A 23,639-nucleotide genomic window follows, 5' to 3' on the forward strand; every position below is an offset into this window, starting at 1 on the left:
TTTCTCCTCTAGGGTTTTGATGGTTTCCTGTCTCACATTCAGGTCCTTTGTCCATTTTGAGTTTAATTTTGTGAATGGTGTAAGAAAGTGGTCTAGTTTCACTCTTCTGCATGTTGTTGTCCAGTTCTCCCAGCACCATTTGTTAAAGAAACTGTCTTTTTTCCATTGGATACTCTTTCCTGCTTTGCCAAAGATTAGTTGGCCATACATTTGTGGGTCCAATTCTGGGGTCTCTATTCTATTCCATTGGTCTATGTGTCTGTTTTTGTGCCAATACCATACTGTCTTGATGATTACAGCTTTGTAGGAGAGGCTAAAGTCTGGGATTGTGATGCCTCCCACTTTGGTCTTCTTCTTCAATATTACTTTGGCTATTCAGGGTCTTTTGTGGTGCCATACAGATTTTAGGATTGCTTGTTCTAGCTCCAAGAAGAATTCTGGTGCAATTTTGATTGAGATTGCATTGAATGTGTAGATTGCTTTGGGTAGTATTGACATTTTAACAATATTTATTCTTCCAATCCATGAGCATGGAATGTTTTTCCATTTCTTTGTATCTTCTTCAATTTCCTTCATATGCTTTCTATGCTTTTCCTCAGCTGAATTTTTTTTAACAGTTCTTCTTATTAGATATCAAACACTGTTGGAGCCAACAGAAGGCGAGGCATGTCTGAAACAAGATGTATTAGTGGTTTATCTGACATCAGAGCCATAAACCTCTGGCTGGCAGTCAGCTGCAGAATGCAGGCAGCTCCAGGAATTGTCCCACACCTACCAACATTGAGCAGATGAAGATAAGGGAGAGCCATAAAATTTGGCTGGACTCCATTGATAAGCAGGTACCTCTGAACACTATTTCTGTTACTAGCTCAGTCATCTGGGAGTGTTTTCCTCTTCTTCTGTCAAGTCCTTCCCTCCAGCTGACTGTATGTATCTTCATATTCCTCTTTCTCTCTTCTCAACTTCTTTCCCTTTCTCCAATTCTTGTAGTTCTTCTAGTTGCAGACTACTTTCCCTCATCTCTTTTTATGCTTCCAGACCAATTTGCCTGTCTTTCAGATTCTGCCTTCTTGTCTGTCACCTTGTCTCTGGTTGTGTCTTATATATTTTTTAAGAAAAATTATTTCAATTCAGGATAAAAAAGAGACTATACAAAGTGGCAGGTGAACTACACACCTATTTGCATTTTTTTTAACTTTGTTTTTGTTGGTTCCATGAAGACATAGCTTCCCTCTCTCTAAGGGACACCATCCTAAGGCCTCATGTCCTTTCTTGTTATTGGCAGGTCCCCCTTCCAACTGGGTAGCCTTATACAGTCCCTTCTGCTAAATGCCCTGTTCAAGAGAGAAGGAAGAGTTTGTGATCAGGGATTTAGGAAGTCCCTGTGCAAAGTGGAATTGTTGGCTGGGTAAAGATTAACTGGAAGAAGGCCAAATGGGAGAACAGAAACTGCACATTCCTACCCTGTGGTGCAGGGGCAGGTGGGCTTGTGGCCTCTTTCTCCAAGGAGAGTGGGAGGCTGAAACCACAACAGCACCACTGAGGTGAGAAGGAGAAGGAGAAGGTGGCTTTAAATGACTCTCATTTTCCTCTAAGCAGCAGCAACGCCTGAGAGTTCTGCAGCTCAAGGAGCCTCATACCAGGAAACCCTCCCATGCCAGTGTTCCCACTACTTCTTCCACTCTTTTCTGTTTCCCAACCTCTGTAGGAGTTCCTGCCTCACCTTAGGAGGACAGGCTCTGGCATGCCTAAAATTCTCTTCTGTTGGGTGTGGAGAGGACTCTGCCTAATAGCATGTTATCACAGAAATCACAAGGCAAGAGGAAAGGGGACAAGGTGGCCTAGAAGCACATGTGAGATGAAGCAGTAACTGAGCAAGGATGAATTTGTCTTCTCTTGATAAACTCCAAACTAATCTCCTTTCCATCCTAGAACAAAATGATCCTGTCTTAAATGGGGAAGAAACCCATTTTTATACCCCCTCCTTCCAAAAATATTGATGAATAAGTCAGCTGGCTCATCTCCACTGTGTGGTGATAACCACCTTGCCTGCACTGAGGAAGGAGAAATCACTGCCCAGCATTCCAAGTTCTTCAACAGCATTGGATGGTCATCACCTCATGTCCAAAGCAGAAATGTCTAGCAGCCCTCTATTGCCTCCAGGCTGGTCCATAGTCAATCTGGAACTTAGAGTTCTCATGCCCTGACCCCACACCTCTCCACGAATGCATCCACCATCTCACAGCTTTCACCAAAACACCTTTCACAGGCTCCACTTCCTCCATTGGCCATATCATTTTAGTGCTTTTGATAACCTGAGATGTTATCTACCCAATCTGGCCCCCCTTCTTGCAGATTGGAACACCAAAGCCCAGAGGGGTTGAGTGTCTCATGCATATGCACGAACACCTGTGTGGCAGAGGCAGGCCAATAACAACTGTATCTGGACAGTATGGCCAGTGTTTTTCGGTCCTGGGTGACATCTGCCTCTTTCACACTCAAGTGTCCCAGTTGAGACCATACATGTTGTATGGTCACTTTAGTTTATAGAATGTCTATTGTACAATGTTAAGTGTTGAGTGATATGGAGTCAGAGATGACATCAGGAGTGACACTGGGCCAGTCCTGCAATGAGTTAAAGGAGCCATGGGGAATTTGGTCTAAAGTCCACATGAGCTGGGCCTCAGAACCATAGGCAGAAGTCTAACAGGTTAAGCAGGGGGAAAATTTGTGCCAAGAGTAGCACAAATATAAGCAAGTCAATGAGCAAATGTCTGGTAAAAAAGTGCCATGTGCCACCCCCTGAGAACACCAAGATAGGTGAGTCACAGGCCCTGGCCAGATGAGCTTAGGACAATTTCAGAAGAGTAAAGCATGGGTGAGAGGACTGGTAAAGGCAGTATGAGGGGGGATTCTTTTTTTTTTTTTTCCAATTTAAATTCAAATAGTTAACATACATTATAGTCTTGGCTTTAGGAGTAAAACCCAGTGATTCATCTCTTACATATGACATCCAGTGTTTATCCCAAAAAGTGCCCTCCTTAATGCCTATCACCCATTTAACCCATTTCCCCACCTATCTCCCTTCCAGCAACCCTCAGTTTGTTCTCTGTATTTAAGAGTCTCTTATGGTTTGCCTCCCCTGTGTTTTTATCTTATTTTTCCTTCCCTTCCCCTATGCTCATCTGTTGAGTTCCTCAAATTCCACAATGATTAAATCATATATCTTTCTGACTTATTTCACTTAGTATAATACACTCTAGTTCCATTCATAGTTGCAAATAGCAAGGTTTCATTCTTTTTTATTGCCGAGTAGTATTCCAGTGTGTGTGTGTGTGTGTGTGTGTGTGTGTGTGTGTGTGTGTATGTGTGTGTGTGTACACACATATACAGTGGATATTTGAGTTCTTTCCATAATTTGACTATTGTTGACAGCACTGCTATAAACAGTGGGGTGCAGGTGCCTCTTCAAATCACCATTTTTGTATCCTTTGGATAAGTACCTAGTAGTGCAGTTTCTGGGTCATAGGATAGCTTTTTAATTTTTTGAGGAACCTCCATACTGTTTTCCAGAGTAGTTGCACCAGTTTGTACTCCCACCAAACCATTTCTCCAGCCTGAGGACAGGGACTGGTCCAGAGCTTCAAAGAGTAATTCCCTGCTCAAAGCCCTCTGTTATCTTTCCTAACCTTCCAGAGCTCCCTGAATGCCCTCTTAAACATCTATTTGTTTACTTCCCTGTATCACCTGTTACCTGTATGCACCTGTGTTTGCTACCTGACTTTCCCATCCATGGTATTACACCTTGTGGTGTTCCTAGCAAGCCCTACCACATTGTTTGCAACTCTAAAAGATCTTGCTAAATATCTAATACACCACACACCCTTTTGCCAGCCAGTGAAATGGTCCCCTGGCTCCCTTAATTCAAGATATGGTTGGGGCGCCTGGGTGGCGCAGTCGGTTAAGCGTCCGACTTCAGCCAGGTCACGATCTCGCGGTCCATGAGTTCGAGCCCCGCGTCAGGCTCTGGGCTGATGGCTCAGAGCCTGGAGCCTGTTTCCGATTCTGTGTCTCCCTCTCTCTCTGCCCTTCCCCCATTCATGCTTTGTCTCTCTGTGTCCCAAAAATAAATAAACGTTGGAAAAAAAAAAAAAAAGATATGGTGCAGTGTGGCAGCCTGGGGCTCCGGAATGGCGGACAAAGAGGAAGCCAAGGGCTCAGGAGCGGTGGTGGAGGGAAGCCAAAGGGACTTCTCAAGAGGGGAATATGTAAGGAGGGTGAAGTAGAGAGAGGGACAAGGCACTAAGAAGGACAAGGAAGGAGGTGAGTTCTGAGGAGGAGAACAGGGCATCAAGAGGCACAGAACATCTGGTCTCAAATGACCAGCTGCCCACCAGACCTGAACCAGTTTTCACATACAACAGGAGATTCAAGCACACCAGAAATGCAGGAAGCCCAGGTGGGCTCCACTCTGCTGCATACACCCCACCTCCCACCCCTCTACGTTCCCAGGACCACCCACCAAGGGTCGAGGAGGCAAACCTCACAGGCCTGCAGTATTATCACATCGACAGAACCAGAACCAACAGATTGCGCTCAGCCCGCTTTCTGGTGGCTGCTGCCCTCTGCTGACCAAACAGGACTACAACCCAAGAAGCCCATCTTAACTACGCGTGAGAGCAAAGTTGAGGGTGACCACCAAACTCACAACCAGAGGACGAGGTAAATCCAAATCTCATTGGGGCCTTTATAAAAAGTCTCCTTCTCTAGCACTAGATAGTAGGAGGCCTCCTAATTTGAAGTTCATTTCATCTCAAAGCTGCAGGGAACTAATAGGGATCATTGTGGCTAACATCCTGTCTGACCTGGCATAGTGTTAGGCACACCTACACTGTCTCATTTTGTAGGTGATAAAATTGGAGCCTAGAGAAGTGTGAGAATACCCTCCCAGAGACATAGAGATATGATTCTAGGACTGTGGATATAGATGCTGACCTCCTAACCACAGTACTAACAAAGTCACTTGGCATAGGTTTGGACTATGGGGAGGAGACACAAAAGCATTTACTGAACATTAAGTGTCAGGTATGTATTAAGTGCGGGGGAGATGGAGGCCCAGCTGCTCACCCGGGGGATGGCATAGTTCGAGAGAACTAATTACCACTCAGTGTGATGGGTGACATGACATGGTACAAGAATGGGGGAGATGAGATACATCACCTGAATTTGACCATCTTTTGCTCATTTTAAAAGAGCAAAATTCCTTGACCCCCCCTTCCCAGTAAAACTTCCTAAAAGATGACTACACCCACTCCACTTTCTCACATCTGGTTCCTGTGTTTGCACTCAAGTCCAAATACCTGCTTTCATTACCTTCTACAAGGTGAGGGGCAAACCGGACATCCCTACTATGCCTGTATTCTCACCCATGAAAAGGTCATCATGGCGCTACTTACTTCATAATGTTGTTGTGGAAATTAAATGGGTAAATCCATATGCCTAGCACATGAGTCACCCTAGGCAAGTACAAGGCACTATTGTTAAGATAGGGTTGGTGGCCTATTTGCTGGGGCTGTTTTCTTCCACACAGAGGAAGTGCCATAAGCTTTAAAGCCTCCTACTAGCTCTCCACTCTTGCCTTATCTAGTAGGTGTTTTTGTGAGTAAACTGGGTGGGCAGTCAGCCCTTCTTTTCTGGGGCTCCTTCACACCAGAAGCCTTGCAGGTCCTGCACTGTCAAGGACTGGGAGGGAAGTACGACCCTGGGGTGTCCTCTCAGAAAGCCCACTTGCCCAAAGACATGGGCCATGCATTCTCATAGCAGCTCTTCCAGTAATAAAGGGAATATCTTGGCACTCATCTGTTTTATCACACTTTACTTCCCAGGGAGAGAGGTTGGTTGAAGGGCATTCCAATAAGCAGAATTGTAGGTAAGTCCAGTGATGTTACCATAGAAAGAACAGGATCAGATACCTTTTACATCATTTACAGTGATGACTTGCTTGTGACTGACTTATCTCTCTCTCAGAATGTGTATGTTGCAGTTTTAAGCCAGCCAGAATGTGACTGTATGGTTATTAAGTTAAAACGAGGTCATTTGAGTAGACCCGAATCCTATATGATTGGTATCCTTTACGAAAGGAATTTGAACACAGACATGTACACAGGTAAGATGTGAAGACATTGGGAGAAGACAGATGTCTACAAGTCAAGGAGAGAGACCTGGAACAGATCCTTCTCTTACAACCCTCAGAAGGAACTAATCCTACCGATAGCTTGACCTGACTTCCTCTGGAACTGTGAGAAAAAAATTAATTTGCTGTCAAAAAGCCAGGTTAGGAAAGGCAGTCTCATACGTGGACAGTACCTGGTATGTTCAGAACACAGTGGCTCCTGATGGCCCATCTGCCATCTGAGATCACCAGGGTCACTGCTCTGCCCTCCACCCTGCCCCTCAAGTGTCTTCAGGACACTCATTTCCCATCAGGTTTCCAGTTGACCTCCTGCTCTCCTCCCTAGCAGAGCCTTCTCCATCTCCTGGCTGACCTCCTCCTCACCTGGCCCTAAATGTTGGCACACTTCTGGTGGTGCAGGTGAGGGTGCTGAATCCAAAGCTTTCGCTCTACACCTCCGTGGCTCCTGAAGTCCTCATCCCTCCCCAACCTGACTCCACAAGATATTTCACAGGCTGTGGGGTCCAAACATATTCAAATCCTTTCTATCCCACAACAGGTCAAACCCTGACTTGAACATCACCTTTTACATGTGTTAAATTTTAATTTCAGATAAACAGCAAAAAAGTTACACTAAGAATGTCATAAACATTGCCAGGAGGCAAAGATTATGGTCTATCTGAAATTCAAGTCTCTCAGAACCCCACTTTTGTCCCTCCCCTTCCTTCATGCTCACATCCAGACACATCCAGGATTGGCACCCTCATCTGGTCTGGACCTCCAGTGATTGACAATGTCCTGTCCACCCCACAGACCCTTCCTAGCTTGGCAGGTGGGAGGAAGGGGGGGCATCTCCCCTGCCCTGACTCCCACATACAAAAAGTACCCCCCGCTTTGCCCTGCTCTTCCCCCCTCCCCATCCTCACGCCCTTCCCCTCCCTGACAGGAAGAGTAAACATTACTGTTACATAAACTATTTTATTTAAATAAAATCAGGGGCAGACCCTTTTCTTTCTCTCACACTCACTCTCGCACACACACACACACCCCAACACATGCACACACGCTTGCCCACGTCCTCCCTCCCTTTCTCCCCTCCACCCATGGCCACCTCAAACCCAGTGGTTCTCATAGTGACCATCTTAGCACAGGGAAACACCCTCCATATGATGGCCCACTCCTCCCAGTTGATGGCAGCAGCATACAGGCCTAGGCACAAGCTATCTTGCCCAGAGTCCAGCTCTCAGACCTCTTAGGGTGGGAAAGGAGGAAGGACCAGTTCTCCCAAGGCACCCCGATCCAGTGTGGCTTCCCTGCTTTTCCTCCCTTACAGCCTGGAGCACCACCAAACCCCTCCCAAAGGAGGGTGGGTCCCTTCACCCTAGGGCAACCCCTCCCTGCATCAGAGAAGGCTCAGTAGCCAAACCTGAACAGTCTCCAAGGGATTCTGGAGTAGGTATTGTCTGGTTTGGGGAAGAGAGAGGGAGAGGGATTGAGCACCAAATTCCCTAACTCCACCCAGCAGGAGGGCGCTGAGATTAAGCTCAGGGACCTCCACCCAGAAAAAGTAAACCCAACTCTGCAGCAGGAACCGCGAAGGCCTCAACCATCAGGACCTCATTATGTCTCCACCCCCCAACATGGACCCTGCTAGAGACCCACTAGCACCTTGGCAATGTTAATGGCCCAGCTCAGCTGGGGAAACAACATGCACATGGGAGCCTGTCTGGAGGTGGTGTCCTCTACGTGGACAGTGGGGTTGGGTTTCACCTTCTCTGACACTGGTACCCTTCAAGTCCTTCTTTGTGGCACACACAGCAAAGTGGCTTAGGTAATGAGAAGGGAGCACTGCAGGGATGTGTAGTGTTTTCCAGAGGCACACAGTCCTACAGTGCATTTTACAGATTACATACAGGCAGGCTAGGACAGAGGCTCTGTAGCATCCCTAGGCCCCCTTGGGAGATGGGGAGGTGGGAGGGACACCTGTCTATTGCCTCAAACCAGGGGGCCAAGATGTCAAAACTCAGGTCCCACATCCACCTTCTCCAGTGGGCTACCCTGTACCTTCTAGACCAAGTTCCCTGAGGGGAAAGCCAGACAGATGGAAGGAAAGCAGAAAGAACATCAGACCAAGAGGAGCTAGCAGGGGGAGGGCAAATGTGAGAGCCATAGAAAAAGCCTTCTGAGGGGGTAAGGCAAAGAGAGCTGCCACCTGCAAAGAACTGGGGGAGGAGGGAGAGAAATTCACCAGAGACAAGAGCCAACCTGACCTCTCCAAGGGAAGCAAGGACCTGAGGACAGGGAGCTTGGAGCCCTACATGGGCCAATGGTGGTAGGAACCAGCCACCCTGAGCATGAACTACAGGCTGATGCTGCGCTGGTGGCGGCCCCCACGGCCCCCGCCATCACTGCCCCAGCGCCCCCCACTCCGGGAACCCAGCTCCTGGCCATCCAGACTGGTGTGGTCTGAGAGGCCCCGCAGGTGCTCCACAGAGTCACACTTCTGCAGGTCTGAGGCCACTGTGCGTAGGCTCAGCAGGCTCAGTGTGTCTGTGTCAGGGGCAGGGCCAGGCCCCAGGCTACTGCCCTCCTCCAGCACCCCGCCTTCAGCCCCTTCTATGATACCACTGTCTCCATCCTCGCCACCATCAGGCCCGGCCTCTGCCCCCACAGGGGAGGAGCGCCGCTGGCCAGGGGCATGAGGGGGCTGGCCCCGGCGCCGGGCATGGATCTGCTCGCTGATCTGCTCCAGGTTGCGCAGGGCAACTGAATAGCGAGTCTTGGCCTGGGCCACCTGTTGCTCCAGCTCTGTCACCTTGGCCTTGTGCTCCTGCAGAGGGAGGAACAAAGTGAGGTGACCCACTGGCCAACTGTCCGTGGCTCCTGGAGCGGAGTCCCTTCAGCTCCACTCAGCACTTTCCACTGGTGCCTCCTTTCCTGGACTCTTAGGCCAGCTCACCATCCAACACAAACCTGCAGTGCTCCACCCCACCCAGCCTAGCCCCTCTTCACTCTTCTCTTCTTCCTCTTTCCCAGCAGTATCACCCTGCTCCTGGCCTTACAAGACCTTCCTCCCAGGTCTTCATTCCCACCCACTCCTCCTCTCCCCATGGTTCCCTTTCCCTATCTGGCCAGTTCCTCATCCCCATTCTCCCTGGTTTCCCCTGATTCCCACTTTTTCTCATTTACTTCCTTTTAACTCCATTCTCTACCAGGACCCATTCCCCAAGCCCAACTCCCACTCCTAGGTATCATTCTTAGCATATGTACCTCTACCTGGGCCACCACACTGGTCTGTCAGATGGACCAGAGAGGCACTGGCATCCCCTCTAACTGCTCTCACTCTCCATGCCTACCCCCTTCCTGCCTATTCACACACTCTCCCCCACCCCCACTGCCTTACCTCCAGAATCTGGCTGAACTGGGCCTTGAGCTCAAAGTAGGGGCGGCTCTTGCCAATGGCCCGCCGGAGAGTCTTCTGCAGGGCCTGGACCCGAGCTTCAGCCTGCTGGCACAGCCGAGTCACCCGCTGATGTTCCCGCTCACCACGAAGCCGCTCCTCCTCTGCCTCATTCACCTGGCCATACATTCATCAGGACATACATCACTGACCCAGGACCCATGTTCTTGCCTCTCAAGACATGACCATCCTTCAGGATCTGACATCTGCTGCTAGAGACTAAATGTTTATCTCTCTCCTCCCCCCCAAAAAATTCATGTTGCAATCCTCACCCCTAAGGTGATGGTATTGGAGGTGATTAGTTTATACAGGTGGGAGCACTCAAAAAATAAATAAATGGGATTAGTGTCCTCACAAAAGAGTTCCTGGAGAGCTCTCACTCACTCCTTCCACCTCGCAAGGTCACAGTGAAAAGACTGCCAGCTGTCTAGGAACCAGGAAGCAGGCCTTCACCTGGTACCAAATCTGCCTGCACCTAATCTTCCTAACCTGCAGAGCTGTGAGAAATAAACTTGCTTAAGCCACTCAGTCTATGTTATTTTGTATTTAACAGCCCCAGTGGACTGGAGCTGATGCCGGGGATCCTCCCACTCCCCAGTCCTCTGGGAGTAGCTTAGAAATGATACATACATGCCAGAGTAGCTTAGAAATGATACATACATGTGAGAAATAAACTTGCTTAAGCCACCTAGTCTATGTTATTTTGTTGTAACAGCCCCAGTGGACTGGAGCTGATGCCAGGGATCTTCCCACTCCCTAGTCCCCTGGGAGTAGCTTAGAAATGATACATAAATTACACTTCAAAAATCACAGTACACTAGCAGAGCCCAAAAGTAAGAAAAGGAGAACATTCTGAACATAGAAGTGAGGAGTCACAGCTAAACGTAACAAAATGTGAGTGTTGAATTTTGAGAATCCAGGGGGTGGATCAACTGGGGGTCAGTCCCATATCTGGACGCAAACGTTCAAGAAGAGCCTAGAGAGACATTCGTAAGTCAGAAGGAAATGTAAATGGAGGCCAAAAAGGGCAGAGAGGAAGGAAAAGGTTTTGCCTGAAACATAATCAAAGCTGAGGGAGGGCTGGAGGGTAGAAGAAAGGAAGAAAGAGGGAGATGGGATGAAAGAATAGCCAAGGAAGTACCAGAACCGGAGGAGACCTGGCTCACCTTGCAGGTGGCATGGTTGAGCATCTCCTGCCATGTGGGGTCCAGCCGGTTCTTGTCAGCCATGACACCCTGCTCAGCCACAAACACCATCTCCCGGGCAGCATTGTGCATGCTCACGGCCCGCTCATACCGCAGCGCTGCCTTCTGTGTCTCTTGCTGGGCCTGGAAGACGGGACCATCAGGATGGGGAGCCCCAAGGGACCCCCACCGCCCATGGAGACCCATCCTGGATGAGGACAAGAGGAGGAAGGCCCAGTGCAATATCAGCTTCACTTCCCAAACTGCACTAAGGATAAATTCCAAAGAAGCAACATTCCATAAAGACTGTCTTGTAAGGATATGGCTCAAAAGAAATAAATGCAGAAATAAAGACTGGATGGGGAGCCTGGTGGCTCAGTTGGTTAAATGTCCAACTTGGGCTTGGGTCATGATCTCACGGTTTATGGGTTCGAGCCCCACATTGGGCTCTGCACTGACAGGTCAGCCTGCTTTGGATTCTGTGTCTTCCTCTCCCTCTCTGCCCCTCTCCCACTTGTGTTCTCTCTCAAAAATAAAAAAATAAACTTAAAAAAAAAGGACTGGAAAATGATACTGTCACTGCAGGGTGAATGTGTGAAACCCAGCACTCGCAAAGGCCACTGGCCTGTGCTCTAGGGAGAACAAAGAAAGATCCACCCCACTTTAGTTTGAAGGTGGTGAATGACTTGGACCAAGTCTCACAGAGAGTACACCCCTGAGACCATCACCTCCAGTCCAGCCTGTAAGCTGAAGGAAATAAGACAAGTGTTCTGAGATACTCATTACATCCATGCTTACCAAACATGAAACTGGAAACAAACCTAAGTTTTCAATTATAGGGAAGTGATTAAGTGTATAATATAACATTAATAACAATAATAATATGAGGAAATGTTAAGCAGCTTTTAAAAATGATAGCATGGATGTATATTTATTGACATGGAAATATGTAAATAAGTAAAATAAAGGAAGAAAAATAGCATGTATCATAAATCTCATTTTGGCAGGATATACACACACCCAAAAATCAAGGGGTTATCTGTATTGTATTAATTACATTTTTTATTTTCTCTATTTTATGATGCTTTCACATCCTGGGGTTTTCCTAGGGCTAATTCCTAGAGATACTAAACTCCTCTGTGAGCATACTTTTCAAATGCAAACCAACCAATCCAAAGCCCACCACCTCCTTTATCTAACTCTCACACACAAAGCCAATTATTTCCTCTGCCCTACATTAACCCAGGGCCAGGTACCAAAATATAGAAACCACCCCTATAGCCCAGGGCCCACAGTTATTCAAGCTATCTAACTCTAAATTTGATCAAAGTTGCCTACCCTGCCTTACCCATTCCTTCCTATTATAACCGCAATAAAGGCTCTGAGCCAAGTTTTCCTCTCATGTCTTCCACCTCCTGATCAACCCAAGTGCTTCCCCAGGTGGCCCTAGGTGGTGCGGCATGCTCTTTCTTCTTGGAAATTTTAAGTAATAAACTCTCTTTTCATGGCAGCTGTCTCTGTGTCTGTGTCTTACCATACTTGACTAAAATAAATTCTAGATGCAAAAAATGTGAAACAGGCACATGGCAGGATTTGGAGTGATTTTGGTTTTCTTCTCCTTTTATAGTTACTGTTACGTTAGAGTCTTCCAATACTGAACCCATTACTTGTGTAAAAAAGGGGGGGAAGGAAAAGGGTAAAGGAATGGAGAGGTGAGCAAAGAAAAGAGACATGAACCAAAGGGAAGAGAAATAAGAGAACCCAGAAAGTGTTCTGTGTGACTAGAAGAGTCCAGGGCCAGGCTCTGTATGCGCCCCTCCTGGAACGTGCATCAGCTAGCCATACCTCCTTAGCAAGCCGCCGAGCCTCATAGTAGGGCCGGGCCTTCTCGATGCAGCTCCCCAAGTGGGAGCCCTGTGTGTTGAGCTTCCTTGCTGACTCCTGCAAGATCCTTCGGTAGGTGGTCCTGGCCTCCTGGCAAAGGGACAGGGACATGGGCAGAAGGAAGGCACATGTGTGGGTCCCAGCCCCTCTCGTTTTTCATACATGCCCCTTCCCCTGCCACTGTATTGAACAGGGAGAAAAGAAGACACCTCCAGAGACTAGCCCAAGGGTGTGAAGAAAAGGATCAACACTCACATCCAGCTGCAGCTCCACCTGGTTGATCTCCTCACTGGCCTGGTTGAGATGCTCTAGCTCCTCCTGTCAAAGAGGGGCAAAGAGTTAGAGCAGTGGGAAAAAGTAGCCTCTTACATGAACTATGTGGGATGGGAGGGAAAGTCTGCCTAATTAAGGAAGGAAAGAAATGGAGGAAAAGGGCACTGTCAAATGCCTCCGTGCAAGAGACCTAATATACAGTCTCCTATAATCCTCACAACTCCACCTCTGCATCAGACAGTAAAACCCCCATTTTAAAGATGAGGAAATCACCATTCAGAGAATAGAACACACACATGCACACAGCAAAGTGGCAGCAAGCCTGCCCTCTCTTCATTAGAACATGTGGCCACCTTCTCTCCAAAATTCCAGCCAATAGAAGTTGCCTTGGAGCTAACAGTCTGTGTTCCTGAGAGAGGAACACTAGGCCAGTCACTCACTACACATTTACTACACACTTATCACAGCTCAGCACCATGACACCCAAGAATTCAGAAAACAAAGAGGCAGAAGCTCCGGACTCAGTAAGAAAAAAGTGGTACAAGGAACTGTAAGAAGCAGGCCTGGTGGGAGCAGCAGGATCACCTACCAGGGCAGGAAAGGCCAGGCAGGACACCCTGAGGACTTGCTCCTAGGCTGGGCCTTGACAGATACACAGAAAAGCACCAGTGACAAGCAGGTGCCCAGAGCAGGCAGTTTGTCAGGTGAGAAGCCGGCAAGGCTGGGGTACATACAGGAGAAAGGATACTAGAACTTTTCCCAATGGCAAGGGGAGCCCCTTAGAGCCTGGCACCACCCAGTCTGTGGTTTAGGAAGGTGGGTCTGAGCAGTATGTGGAAAGTTTACAGTGGCCAGGGAGAAAAAAGTGGAGGCTGTCTGCAGTATTCCAGGTGGGAGAGGACAGGGCGATCCCAAAGAAATGCAGGAAGCAGAATCATGAGGGTTTGGTTGAGGTCAAGATTAGGGAAGATTCCATGGTTCAAGAGACCTCTAGGCCTGCTTGAGCAGTTGACTGACAGAGAGACCCCAGGTCCTCACACAACAGATTCTGTGGCAGGGAAGGAGAACACTGGGGACAAGTCACCAGACATGGTAGCATAAGGATCTCACTGGCCCTTGGTGCACCTGGGTGGCTCAGGTTGAGCGTCTGACTTCGGCTCAGGTCATTATCTTGCAGTCTGTGAGTTCAAGCCCCACGTCGGACTCTGTGCTGACAGCTTAAAGCCTGGAACCTGCTTCAGATTCTGTGTCTCCCTCTCTCTCTGCCCCTCCCCTGCTCATGCTCTCTCTCTCTCTCTCTCTGTCAAAAGTAAATAAACATTAAAAAAAAATTTTTTTTTTTTTTAAAGGATCTCACTGGCCCCAAGGCTAGAGAAAGAAGCAACAGAACCACCTGGGCCTTTCACTGACATGGCAGAGAGTAGGGAGAGGTGCTGGTCTCAAGTATGCTCCCTGTCCTTTCTCAGTCAAGTTCCTGGAGCCCAGCATGCCAAGGACACTCCTGAGAAGGATCAATGCCCAGTGAAATGCCTGACACTCAGCTATGGAATCCTCTCCCAGGAGCCCTGCAGACCCTGGACAGGATAGTGGAACCCAGGCTGTGTCTGCCTGCTGCCCATGACCCAGACATAACCTGCACTTGGCAGAGAGCAATGCTGCCATCACTAGCTCTCACACACCTCATGAAAATACACATACCTACAACAATGCAGACACTTCCTCAAAGGAGGCCATAAATTTGGCTCTAAACTTTACAGAGCAGAACTGACATGGGCCTGACATTGAATTTTTAGTATTCTGGCAACCATGTTTTTAAAAAAATGCAAAAGAGGGGTGCCTGGGTGGCTCAGTTGGTTAAGTGTCCAACTCTTCATTTCAGCTCAGGTCATGATCTCACGATTCATGAACTCAAGCCCCGCATCCAGCTCTGTGCCGACAGTGTTAGAGCCAGCTTAGGAGTTTCTGTCTCTGCCCTCTCTCTGCCCCTCCCTCTGTCTCTAAGGTGAATAAACTTTAAAAAATGCAAAAGCAAACAGATTAAATTATAATACATTCCATTTAACTCAATGTAGACAAAATATTATAATTTTAATATGTTTTCAACATAAATTATAAAACACTTTTACATTCTCTTTAATCTATGCCCTTGAAATCCTCGTGCATCTGACGCTTAGGGTACATCTCAATTTGGCCAGCAGCATGTGACTCCCACATTGGACATTGTGGGCCTGGACGTTGGTGCACATGAGCAACCTGATTACTCACACAACCCAGTGTCCATAAGGTTACAACAAAACACTGTGGAACCATAAGCAGCTGACATGGCTCACAGGAGCCCACAAGAGGCCTGGGGCCAGAGCCAGCACTACCTGACACACAGAGATCAGGGTTTCACAGTGCCTTCCTAACAAGGACATAGCCTTCAGTGGACAGAATCACCCCAAGGGCTCTCACAAAAGGCAATTCCTGTTAGGGTGAGAGAAAACCTCTCCCACCGTGGGCCTAGTCTTCCTCTAGCTTTTTTAGGCCCACAATGGGTTTCAGACTATCTGGGAGATGAAGTGACAGTGCTTTCACAGCTCTTGCCAGAATATTCTTTCTCAACTCGTTCAAATTTGCTAGATAAGAAACAATGGAGTAGGGAATTAGAGGCAGAATTGAAAATGGATCAGGGACCTAACCTTGGATCTGGTTTTCCTGATATTGTGACCGCCATCCTAGGGTTAAGGACATCTTCAGATGGATGCCTCAGAGAAGACAGGAGTACCATCAAACTAAAAAAACCACATTCCTGGTGGGAAAAGGATATGCCTCAGGAGGCAATAAACTGATTCTGGAAAACAGAAGGAGGTGGGTAAAGGCCAGCCTGCAACATTCCCATGGGCAAACCATGGGATCCAAGACTGGATCCCACTCAGTTCCACGGCCCAAAGTGCTCCCAGATCATCAAGATCAACAAGATCATCACAGGAATGAATGCCTCTCTACATAAGTCATCCCCACCGGAAAAAGTACGTAAAGGGCTCTGACTGTTGGCAAACAGCAGGAGTAGGCACATCTTTCTAGAAGGGAACTTGCATCCACACAACATTTCCAGCAATTAAAAAAGTCTTTTGATGATGAGGTCTGCCCCTCAGTCACAAAGCTCTAACAGGACAAGGAGACTGGGGAACAGAATACGATAGATGGTAGGTGAGCAAGGGGGTCGGGGGAGGTGGGGGACAAGCAGGCTGAGGCAGACCCAGGGCAAGGCTAAGCGGGAAGCCAATGAGCACTCAGGGCTCTGTTTTGGGAAGTTGGCAACATAGTACATTTGGCCTGCTCCACCAGGGACTCCTGGCACCTGGCTGAAATGGAAATTTGAATGGGATGAAGTCTGAATCAGCAGGCATCATCCATCAGTGATCCCACAGCCAGCAGGGAGGGTGACCTTCCCCAGACACGGCAGGCACATTCCCAGGATGCCAGGCCACTGAGTCAAAGGCATGGGTGCTCCATCTACAGATGTGCCTGCTCACCTTTTACAGGCTACTAAAACACACAAGCTCATGGTGATGCAGGGCCAGGGTGATGCATGGCTCAAGGACTAAGTAAGGGAAAATATGACTATCCTGTGAGAGCTAAACGGATACTTCAGATGAGGATGAAGAGGTTGCAAAGTCACTCTGAAGAGTCAAAGGAGGAGGTGAGTGACTGTATCCACTCACCTGAAGATGAATGTACCCATCATCACAAAGGGAACTGAGAAGTCACAGGGGAGGAGACCTAGGCCCACCCTAGCACCATCCTCCTTCACTCCTTCCCTCCACTGGGACCCTCTCTCAGAAAGCTGAGGACGAGCCAGAAAGCCTCAGAGAACTATGCTGACCTCAAGACATGGAGACTAAGACAGTGGCCTTCCCTGGGTGATAGCACACTCCAGGTCAGCCTAGAGGTGATCTCCAGCTGGCTTGCCTCCAAATTCCAGAGGTATCCCACCAGACAATGGGGACATGAACTGCCTGCCAAGAAACCCCATTTCCCATATCAGTAAGAGCCTTCTCCTAAGGGCAACCATTTCTGGGAATCCCAGAAAATACCTGAACAGAGTCCCTAGCCTTTGGGATATCCCTGGCTGAGTGGGCACATGTAGACTGCATGTTAGAACCATTTCTCACCCCCAATGAGACAAGAATTCACATGTCTGGGCATGGCTCAGGAACAGGTATTTTTATTTTATTTTACTTTATTTTTTGTTTTATATTTTATTTTTATTTTTAGAGACAGAGAGAGACAACACATGCACACGTGCACGAATGAGGGAGAGGGGCAGAAAGAGAGAAAGAGAGAGAGAGAGAGAGAGAGAGAGAATATCTTAAGTAGGCTCACAGGACAGAGCCTGATGCAGGATTCAATCTCACAACCCTAGAATCATGACCTAAGCCAAAATCAAGAGTTGGACGCTCAACAGACTGAGCCACCCAGGTGCCCCAAGAACAGGTATTTTTAAAATTCGCTGGTGGATTAAGATGCATCTGTTGGCAGAGAATCACAGAATGCACTGAGAATCCATTTAAAGCACTGAAACAGAGTTACCAGGATAACATGGTGTTGTGTTATAAGAGGGAGGTCCCAATAAGAGGGACCTCAAAAGACACACAGCAATCTCTTTCTTATCTAGAGGAGACCAAACCCAGAAAGGCTGAATGCTGCCAGCTTCCTCCCTGAAGGGTACCCCTCACATCAGGCTGCCTCTTCCACATGGCAAGAAGATGCAGAATCCCTGCTAAGGGCAGAGTACTGGCCCAGCCATCAGTGTGCCATAAAAGGGGGAAGCCTCTACAACAAGACCTTTCCTCCCCACATTACCCACACCATTCCACAATGCGCCTCCCAGTTTAGCAAGAGAGATTATGATCTGCCTGTCCCTCTTGCTCCAATTAACAACACTGCAAGGCTCCCTGGAATTAAGGCAAATCTAGGCCTGCTCGATATTCTTCAACCCTCACGGAGCTCTTCTAATAGAACTATGTTCTACTTCTACAATACCAACAGCAGCTGGGGAACTGCATTTTTATTTAATTTTAACTGATTTTACTTAAGTAATCACGTGTGGCTAATAGCTACTTTAGTGAACAGCAAAACATGAGAGTGACTCTTCGTACTACCGCCTTTGCCTGTGTGGGTGCTGGAAAAATACACAGGAGCAGGAGAGACTGAGCAAAGAAACCACAGTAGATCCTCCCCTGGAGCAGAGCAAGGAATGTTGGGAGAAGGTGTATGAAACACACCATACAGTCCTCCTCCCAACAGAACAGACAGGGGTCTGTTTCCCAAAATACTACCTCCAAACTTTCACCAAGAGATAAGCAAAAGAGTTGTAACAGAAAAGAATCATAGGACTATGTCAGAGCAGAGTGAGCAGTTGTGCAAATAAACTGGACCAACCCCTCACTTTATAGATGAAGTTAGTGAGGCTTAGACATTACATAACTTGCATGAAAATCACAAATCATGAGGCTGGAGGTTGTTTCAATCTCAGGCCAATGTGTTTTTCACTATAACTTACTTCCTCAGTAGATGACAAATCTGTAAAATTAGCAGAAGAAATTGAGCTGTTTTCAATGCAACACCCATGAGATAGGGTGGAAATAAATTACTGACTCATGCCAGTAGATGAATGGCTCACTGCATCTCCCATATAAGCATGGAGTTCCTCTGTCCAACATCCAGGGAACCCCCACCGAGAGGGCAGGAAGGATGTGAGGACCAGATTTGATTTCTTCTTGACTCACAAGCAATCTAATAAAGGTTTGTTGACAGAGAAGCCCAGGAATGCAAGCCCTGAGATGTTCTTGCTCACCTCCAGAGGTGTGAGTCACCTCCACATCAGAATCTTGGAGATGCTACGAGACCTTATGGCAGACTGAGCCCCAAACAAACAAGCACTTCCTGCCCTCACCTACCCAAGCTGCTTTCCCAGGGAACCCTTCCCAGCCAATGCACGTTAACACTACAATCCCACCTCAGCCGACCATGCATCTCCTCCCCATGGTCTCTGTCCTCACCCACTGCTCCTTCACAAAGATCTGCCCATCCTACCAACTACTAGCCTGTAAACACTCCAAGGCAATAAGTCAGCTTTTCCATTCATTTGGTATAACCAGCATCCTCAGAACTCGGAATCCGTATTAAGGACGGACCATGGCTGATACAACTCCATAAACACATCAGATTTCCTTACAGGCCTCCATCTGTTGACGCGTTGTAAAACATGAAATGTCTCACCCTTTACAGATGTGAACATCCCTGGGAGGCACTAATGAGAAGATGACAAAAGAGAAGATTCAAAAGTGCCTCCCACTCATACCGCATCTCTGGGCCAACGGCCACTTTACTTATTTAGAAAGAAGAATAGTTTTACTCTCCACTGACCGAAATGAGGCCCTGCATCTGAGGCCAATTTGTTGCTTCCCTTTGTCAGTTAAGCCTTCAGCAGCACACCCCAGGCACTCAGGCCTAACCCTAACCCTAACCCTTTCTCTGCACTCCACACACAGCTCTTTTAGAACTTGTCACACTATCCTGCAATGATTTGCTGACAAACTTGTTTTCCTTTCCTGCCCCAGCGCACTGGGGAGAGAATAAATCTAATCCCTCATTTATCAGACAGCTCTTCAGGAAAACTGGAATCTGGGCTCCCTGTCTCTCCTTTCCCTTTAGTTTTCTCACCTGTATTCGAGGATCCAGTTCTTCCTCCTCTCTTGGAGACAATTTGGTCTCACTGCTGTTGTTTCCACCTCTTCCCGGCTCCTCTGCGACCGGGCTCCGAGGGACTTCATCCTCTACAACCTCAGACCGAAGTTCCCCCTGCGGGGTCTCCCGCCCCCCTGGAACCTGCCTGAATTCAGCCATGCTAATGGGGAGAGGGCACAGCCCTATGCACAAGAGAGGACTGACATGGTGGGACCAGGGCCCCAGCTTGGGGCTTCCCGGGCTCCAGGTAACAAGAAGAGTTTCTCTTCTCAAAGGGTGTCAAAAGGGACACAGGAATGACCTCACACTGGGTTAGAGGCCAAGATTCACGTTGTCAGCGGGGTTCCTAGAGCTACAGCCTTGTCGGTGCAAAAGTTCTTCCGTCCCCGTCGCGAGGAGTCCACCAGGAGAAACCCGGAGCAACCGCTCCGAGGCAGGGGGCAAAGGGGGTTTGGATCCTGGGCCGAGGCCTTCGAAGAGTAGCACCATTCGGGAGGGCGGAGGCAGGCGCCTCCAGGCTGTGGTGGCAACTGGAGAGAGAAGGCTGGGCCCGAACCGAGGCTGCGGGATGACAGTCTCTGGGGAGCTGCAAGGGAAACAAAGGCCAAGTACAGGGGCAGCATCAGAACACAGGCCACCAGCCCCTTCCAACCCCTCAGCCTCCCAAGAACTTCACTCTCTTCCTTTCACACCCCGCTATTCTGACCAGCCCCCATCGCGAGTACTTTCCTCAGCCCTCAAGGACTTGAGATCCTACACCTCCCGCGTCCCAGCTCCGCTCGCCCAGCCCCTCCCGATCTGCGCTTTCCAGACTTCCTTTGGATATCTCCCCATCTCCTCCATCCTCCCTTTTCTTCCGCCCTCCCTCACTCCACACCCGCCGGGCTTTGCAATTCACCTAGTAACCCCCAGCCCCGCCCCACCTCCTCTCTCCAAACAGGCGGACAATACGAGCCTCCAGGCTCCAACCCCACAATCTTCCTCAGTCCCGAAGACCCTGCCCCCAGACCTCCTACACAACCGGACGCAAAGCCCCGGGCCCCAGACACAGAACCTTACCTCAGTTTACCTTCCCGTACACTGAGCTCCTTCACTGCAAACAATCTTCCCCCTCCCTCCCCGCAACAAGCTAGCTAGTACAACCAAAAGCTACTGGGCCGAGAGGAAGCGGAAATACATCATGCGCTAACAACGCCCTCCAGCCCTTTCGCCCCTCCCCCCACACTCTACTGGCCAGCCGGGCCACGTCTGGATTTCCGTACCTCGTCCCCGCCCGGCGTTTGGTTTCCGGTTTCCGTACAAAATGATGCCCCATGGTACTCATGGTCGCTGCCTGGAGCTGCCTCCAACCCATCTTCCACCCCAGATTAATGATACTGAAATATGAACGTGTTGTGGTGAGAAAAATTAGATCTGGTTATGGAAGTTCGGAGTCCCTTGTGGGTATGGAGGTGGTAGAAATAAAACGAAGATTGGACAATCGCTTTAGTCGGAGTGCTGCCATCTTGTTTTACGCTCTGCGGCTCTGGCGGCCGGAAAGCTACTTCCGGCCTCGCCCAGGAAGTCAGAAGCGGCGCCAGAAGTGAACTTGTTGGCTTCTGCCGTGGCAGCGGGACGGCTCTGATCCAGGTCAAGCGCACTCTTTATTTGGCACATACGGTCGTTTTGCAGAAGTAACTATCGGTAATCACTTTGGTGAAGTCAGCGAGGTCCTTAGTAACGACATTTAAAACGGACAGCCCTGATAAGTAACCGGTCTCCTCGAGGCTTCCGGCCGGCGCTATCACCGTGACCCCGGCGCTCTGCCTCTCCAGCCCTTCCCGGAGCCGGGCCCTGTCCCGCAGACCATGGTTTCCCTCTTGAGCACTAATTAGAAACCTAGGCAACCTGAATTCCGTGCTTAAAATCCCGTGAGGAGTTTGTTATATCAATGAAAGGACTTGACCTGAACGACCTGATGGTCACTCCCAGGTATCTCCAGGCAAGGCTACGAGGAAGACTTGAGGATTCACGTTTTGTTTTTGCAAAAGACCTTACTTATCCTAGGTGGAGAAGGCAAATGAACTGAATGTCCTTTCTTCCCTTTGGTTCTCTCTCTGTAGAGCCAAGTGTATTCCTTTAAAAGTGGTATTTTTTTCCCCACAAAATTGGAAATTTTATTTTTTTTATTTCTACAAGTAGCTTCTTCAGTGAGTCAGCCTGGAGATCTCCGTTAACAGTGTCTAAGTGGACAGGTCTTATGGATAATAACACCTGTCTTCCATCACATTGCTTTTGTTAGTAAGGTAGTCATGAAAATTACACATAGAAATCAGAAACAATGTATTTATTTGTTCTCTGCTAGTAACTTTAATTTTTCTTAAACTGGAGTTTCACTATAATGACTCCCATTTTACCCAACCATCTTCTATCTAATCTAGCCTGAGTTCTCCCAGCCTTTTCTATCCAGTACTGCTCCAGTGTCTGTCAACCTTATACCTTGTCCTACAGCTCCTTTTCCCTGTGCATTGTCATTAGCAATCGTGAGCTGCTTCTAGTTGCCATGTATTTTTCTTGTATTTGGTGGGATAACAACATGAATATATGTAATGCCCAGACTACCCCTAGATCACATCCTGAAAGTCAGTAGCCTCCCTGATGTCTCCACTGGCCTTTCCTGGGGTTAACTCTCGCTGAGACCAAATGTAATATCATGTATTGATTGTAGTATCTACAGCATTATCCAAATGTTTGGATAACGTTTCAAGTAGGAGTAGGTTGGAAAGCAGTGTACACCGGCTTGTTTTATTGAGGCCAGCACACATGATGAATTAAAACCTTTTTCTAAAACAGCACTCTCATGTAGACTTTTCTGCAATGATAGAAATGTTCTCTGTCAGGCCTGAATAATATGGCAGCCTCTAGCCACATGTGGCCATAGAGCACTTAAAGTACAGCAAGTATTATTAAGGAACAGCATTTTAAAATTTAATTCTAATTTAAATAGGGGCATCTGGGTGGCTCAGTTGGTTAAGCATCCGATTTGATTTCAGCTTAGGTCATGATCTCATGGTTCATGAGTTCGAGCCCCACATTGTGCTCTGTGCTGACAGTGCACAGGCTGCTTGGGATTCTCTGCCTCTCTCTGCCCCTCTCCTGCTCATGCTGTCTCTGTCTCTCTCAAAATAAATAAACTTAAAAAAATTAATTCTAATTCAAATAGCCATAGGTGATTCCATTGGACAGCACAGTTCTAGAGTGTACTTTTCCTATATCTCTTCCAGACACATGTTGAACTTTCGCATCTTCAATACAAAACAAATGTCTCTCCGCTGTCATTCATCTCATCTCTACTTCCTCCTCTCCCATTTACTTCTGCAGTCTGGCTTCTGCTTCTGCCAATGCACAGAAATTGCAGACAAGGTCATCCATGCTCTGAATATCACCAAATGACTGATAATCTGATACTGAATTATTTATTCTCTCTCATCCTTCTTTAGCTTCTGAGTCACCCTTGTCCTGGGTTTCCTCTTATTTTTCTGGCCCGTTGATTTATTCTCTTCATGCATTATGTCTTTACTAAGTGTCTAGTATGTGCCAGGATTTTAGGTGATGAGGAAAAGGACACTTGTTCCAGTTTGCATGTAGCTTATAGTCTGTGGTACTCATTTTATAAATCAGTTGACATTCAAACTAGTTGGACTACAACCCAAAAATGTTTTACCTTGTAACGCAGTTTACATATCATTGTGTAACATTTATTTATAAAAAAAGTTTCAGGGAAAGATCTGAAAGGTCTTTACTTAAATTATATGCAAAGTATATTAATATTTTAATGCTAGTGGAGACCTATTCTGCTGATTTCATGACCTGCTAATGTTTGAAAACCTTACCCAAAATGCAAGGGCCTCTGATGCTAGTCTCTGACCATCTCATGCATCCTACTTTCTCA

At 47.9% G+C, this 23,639-nt stretch overlaps 1 protein-coding gene across 1 annotated transcript; it reads right to left on the reverse strand.

Moving 5' to 3' along the window:
- Positions 1–7,734: 7,734 nt before the first annotated feature.
- Positions 7,735–20,871, reverse strand: SH3BP5L (SH3 binding domain protein 5 like). The gene is made up of 7 exons (XM_047850956.1): positions 20,768–20,871; positions 19,685–20,294; positions 12,956–13,018; positions 12,662–12,790; positions 10,799–10,960; positions 9,576–9,749; positions 7,735–9,002 (listed from the first exon to the last, which is right to left on the reverse strand). Exons 2-7 carry the CDS (start codon positions 19,865–19,867, stop codon positions 8,532–8,534), a joined length of 1,182 nt encoding a protein of 393 aa, XP_047706912.1. The 5' UTR covers positions 19,868–20,294; positions 20,768–20,871; the 3' UTR covers positions 7,735–8,531.
- Between the last annotated feature and the right edge of the window lie 2,768 nt (positions 20,872–23,639).

The sequence above is a fragment of the Prionailurus viverrinus genome, chromosome A1 (assembly GCF_022837055.1).
Source record: "Prionailurus viverrinus isolate Anna chromosome A1, UM_Priviv_1.0, whole genome shotgun sequence".
Taxonomy (NCBI): Eukaryota; Metazoa; Chordata; class Mammalia; order Carnivora; family Felidae; genus Prionailurus; species Prionailurus viverrinus.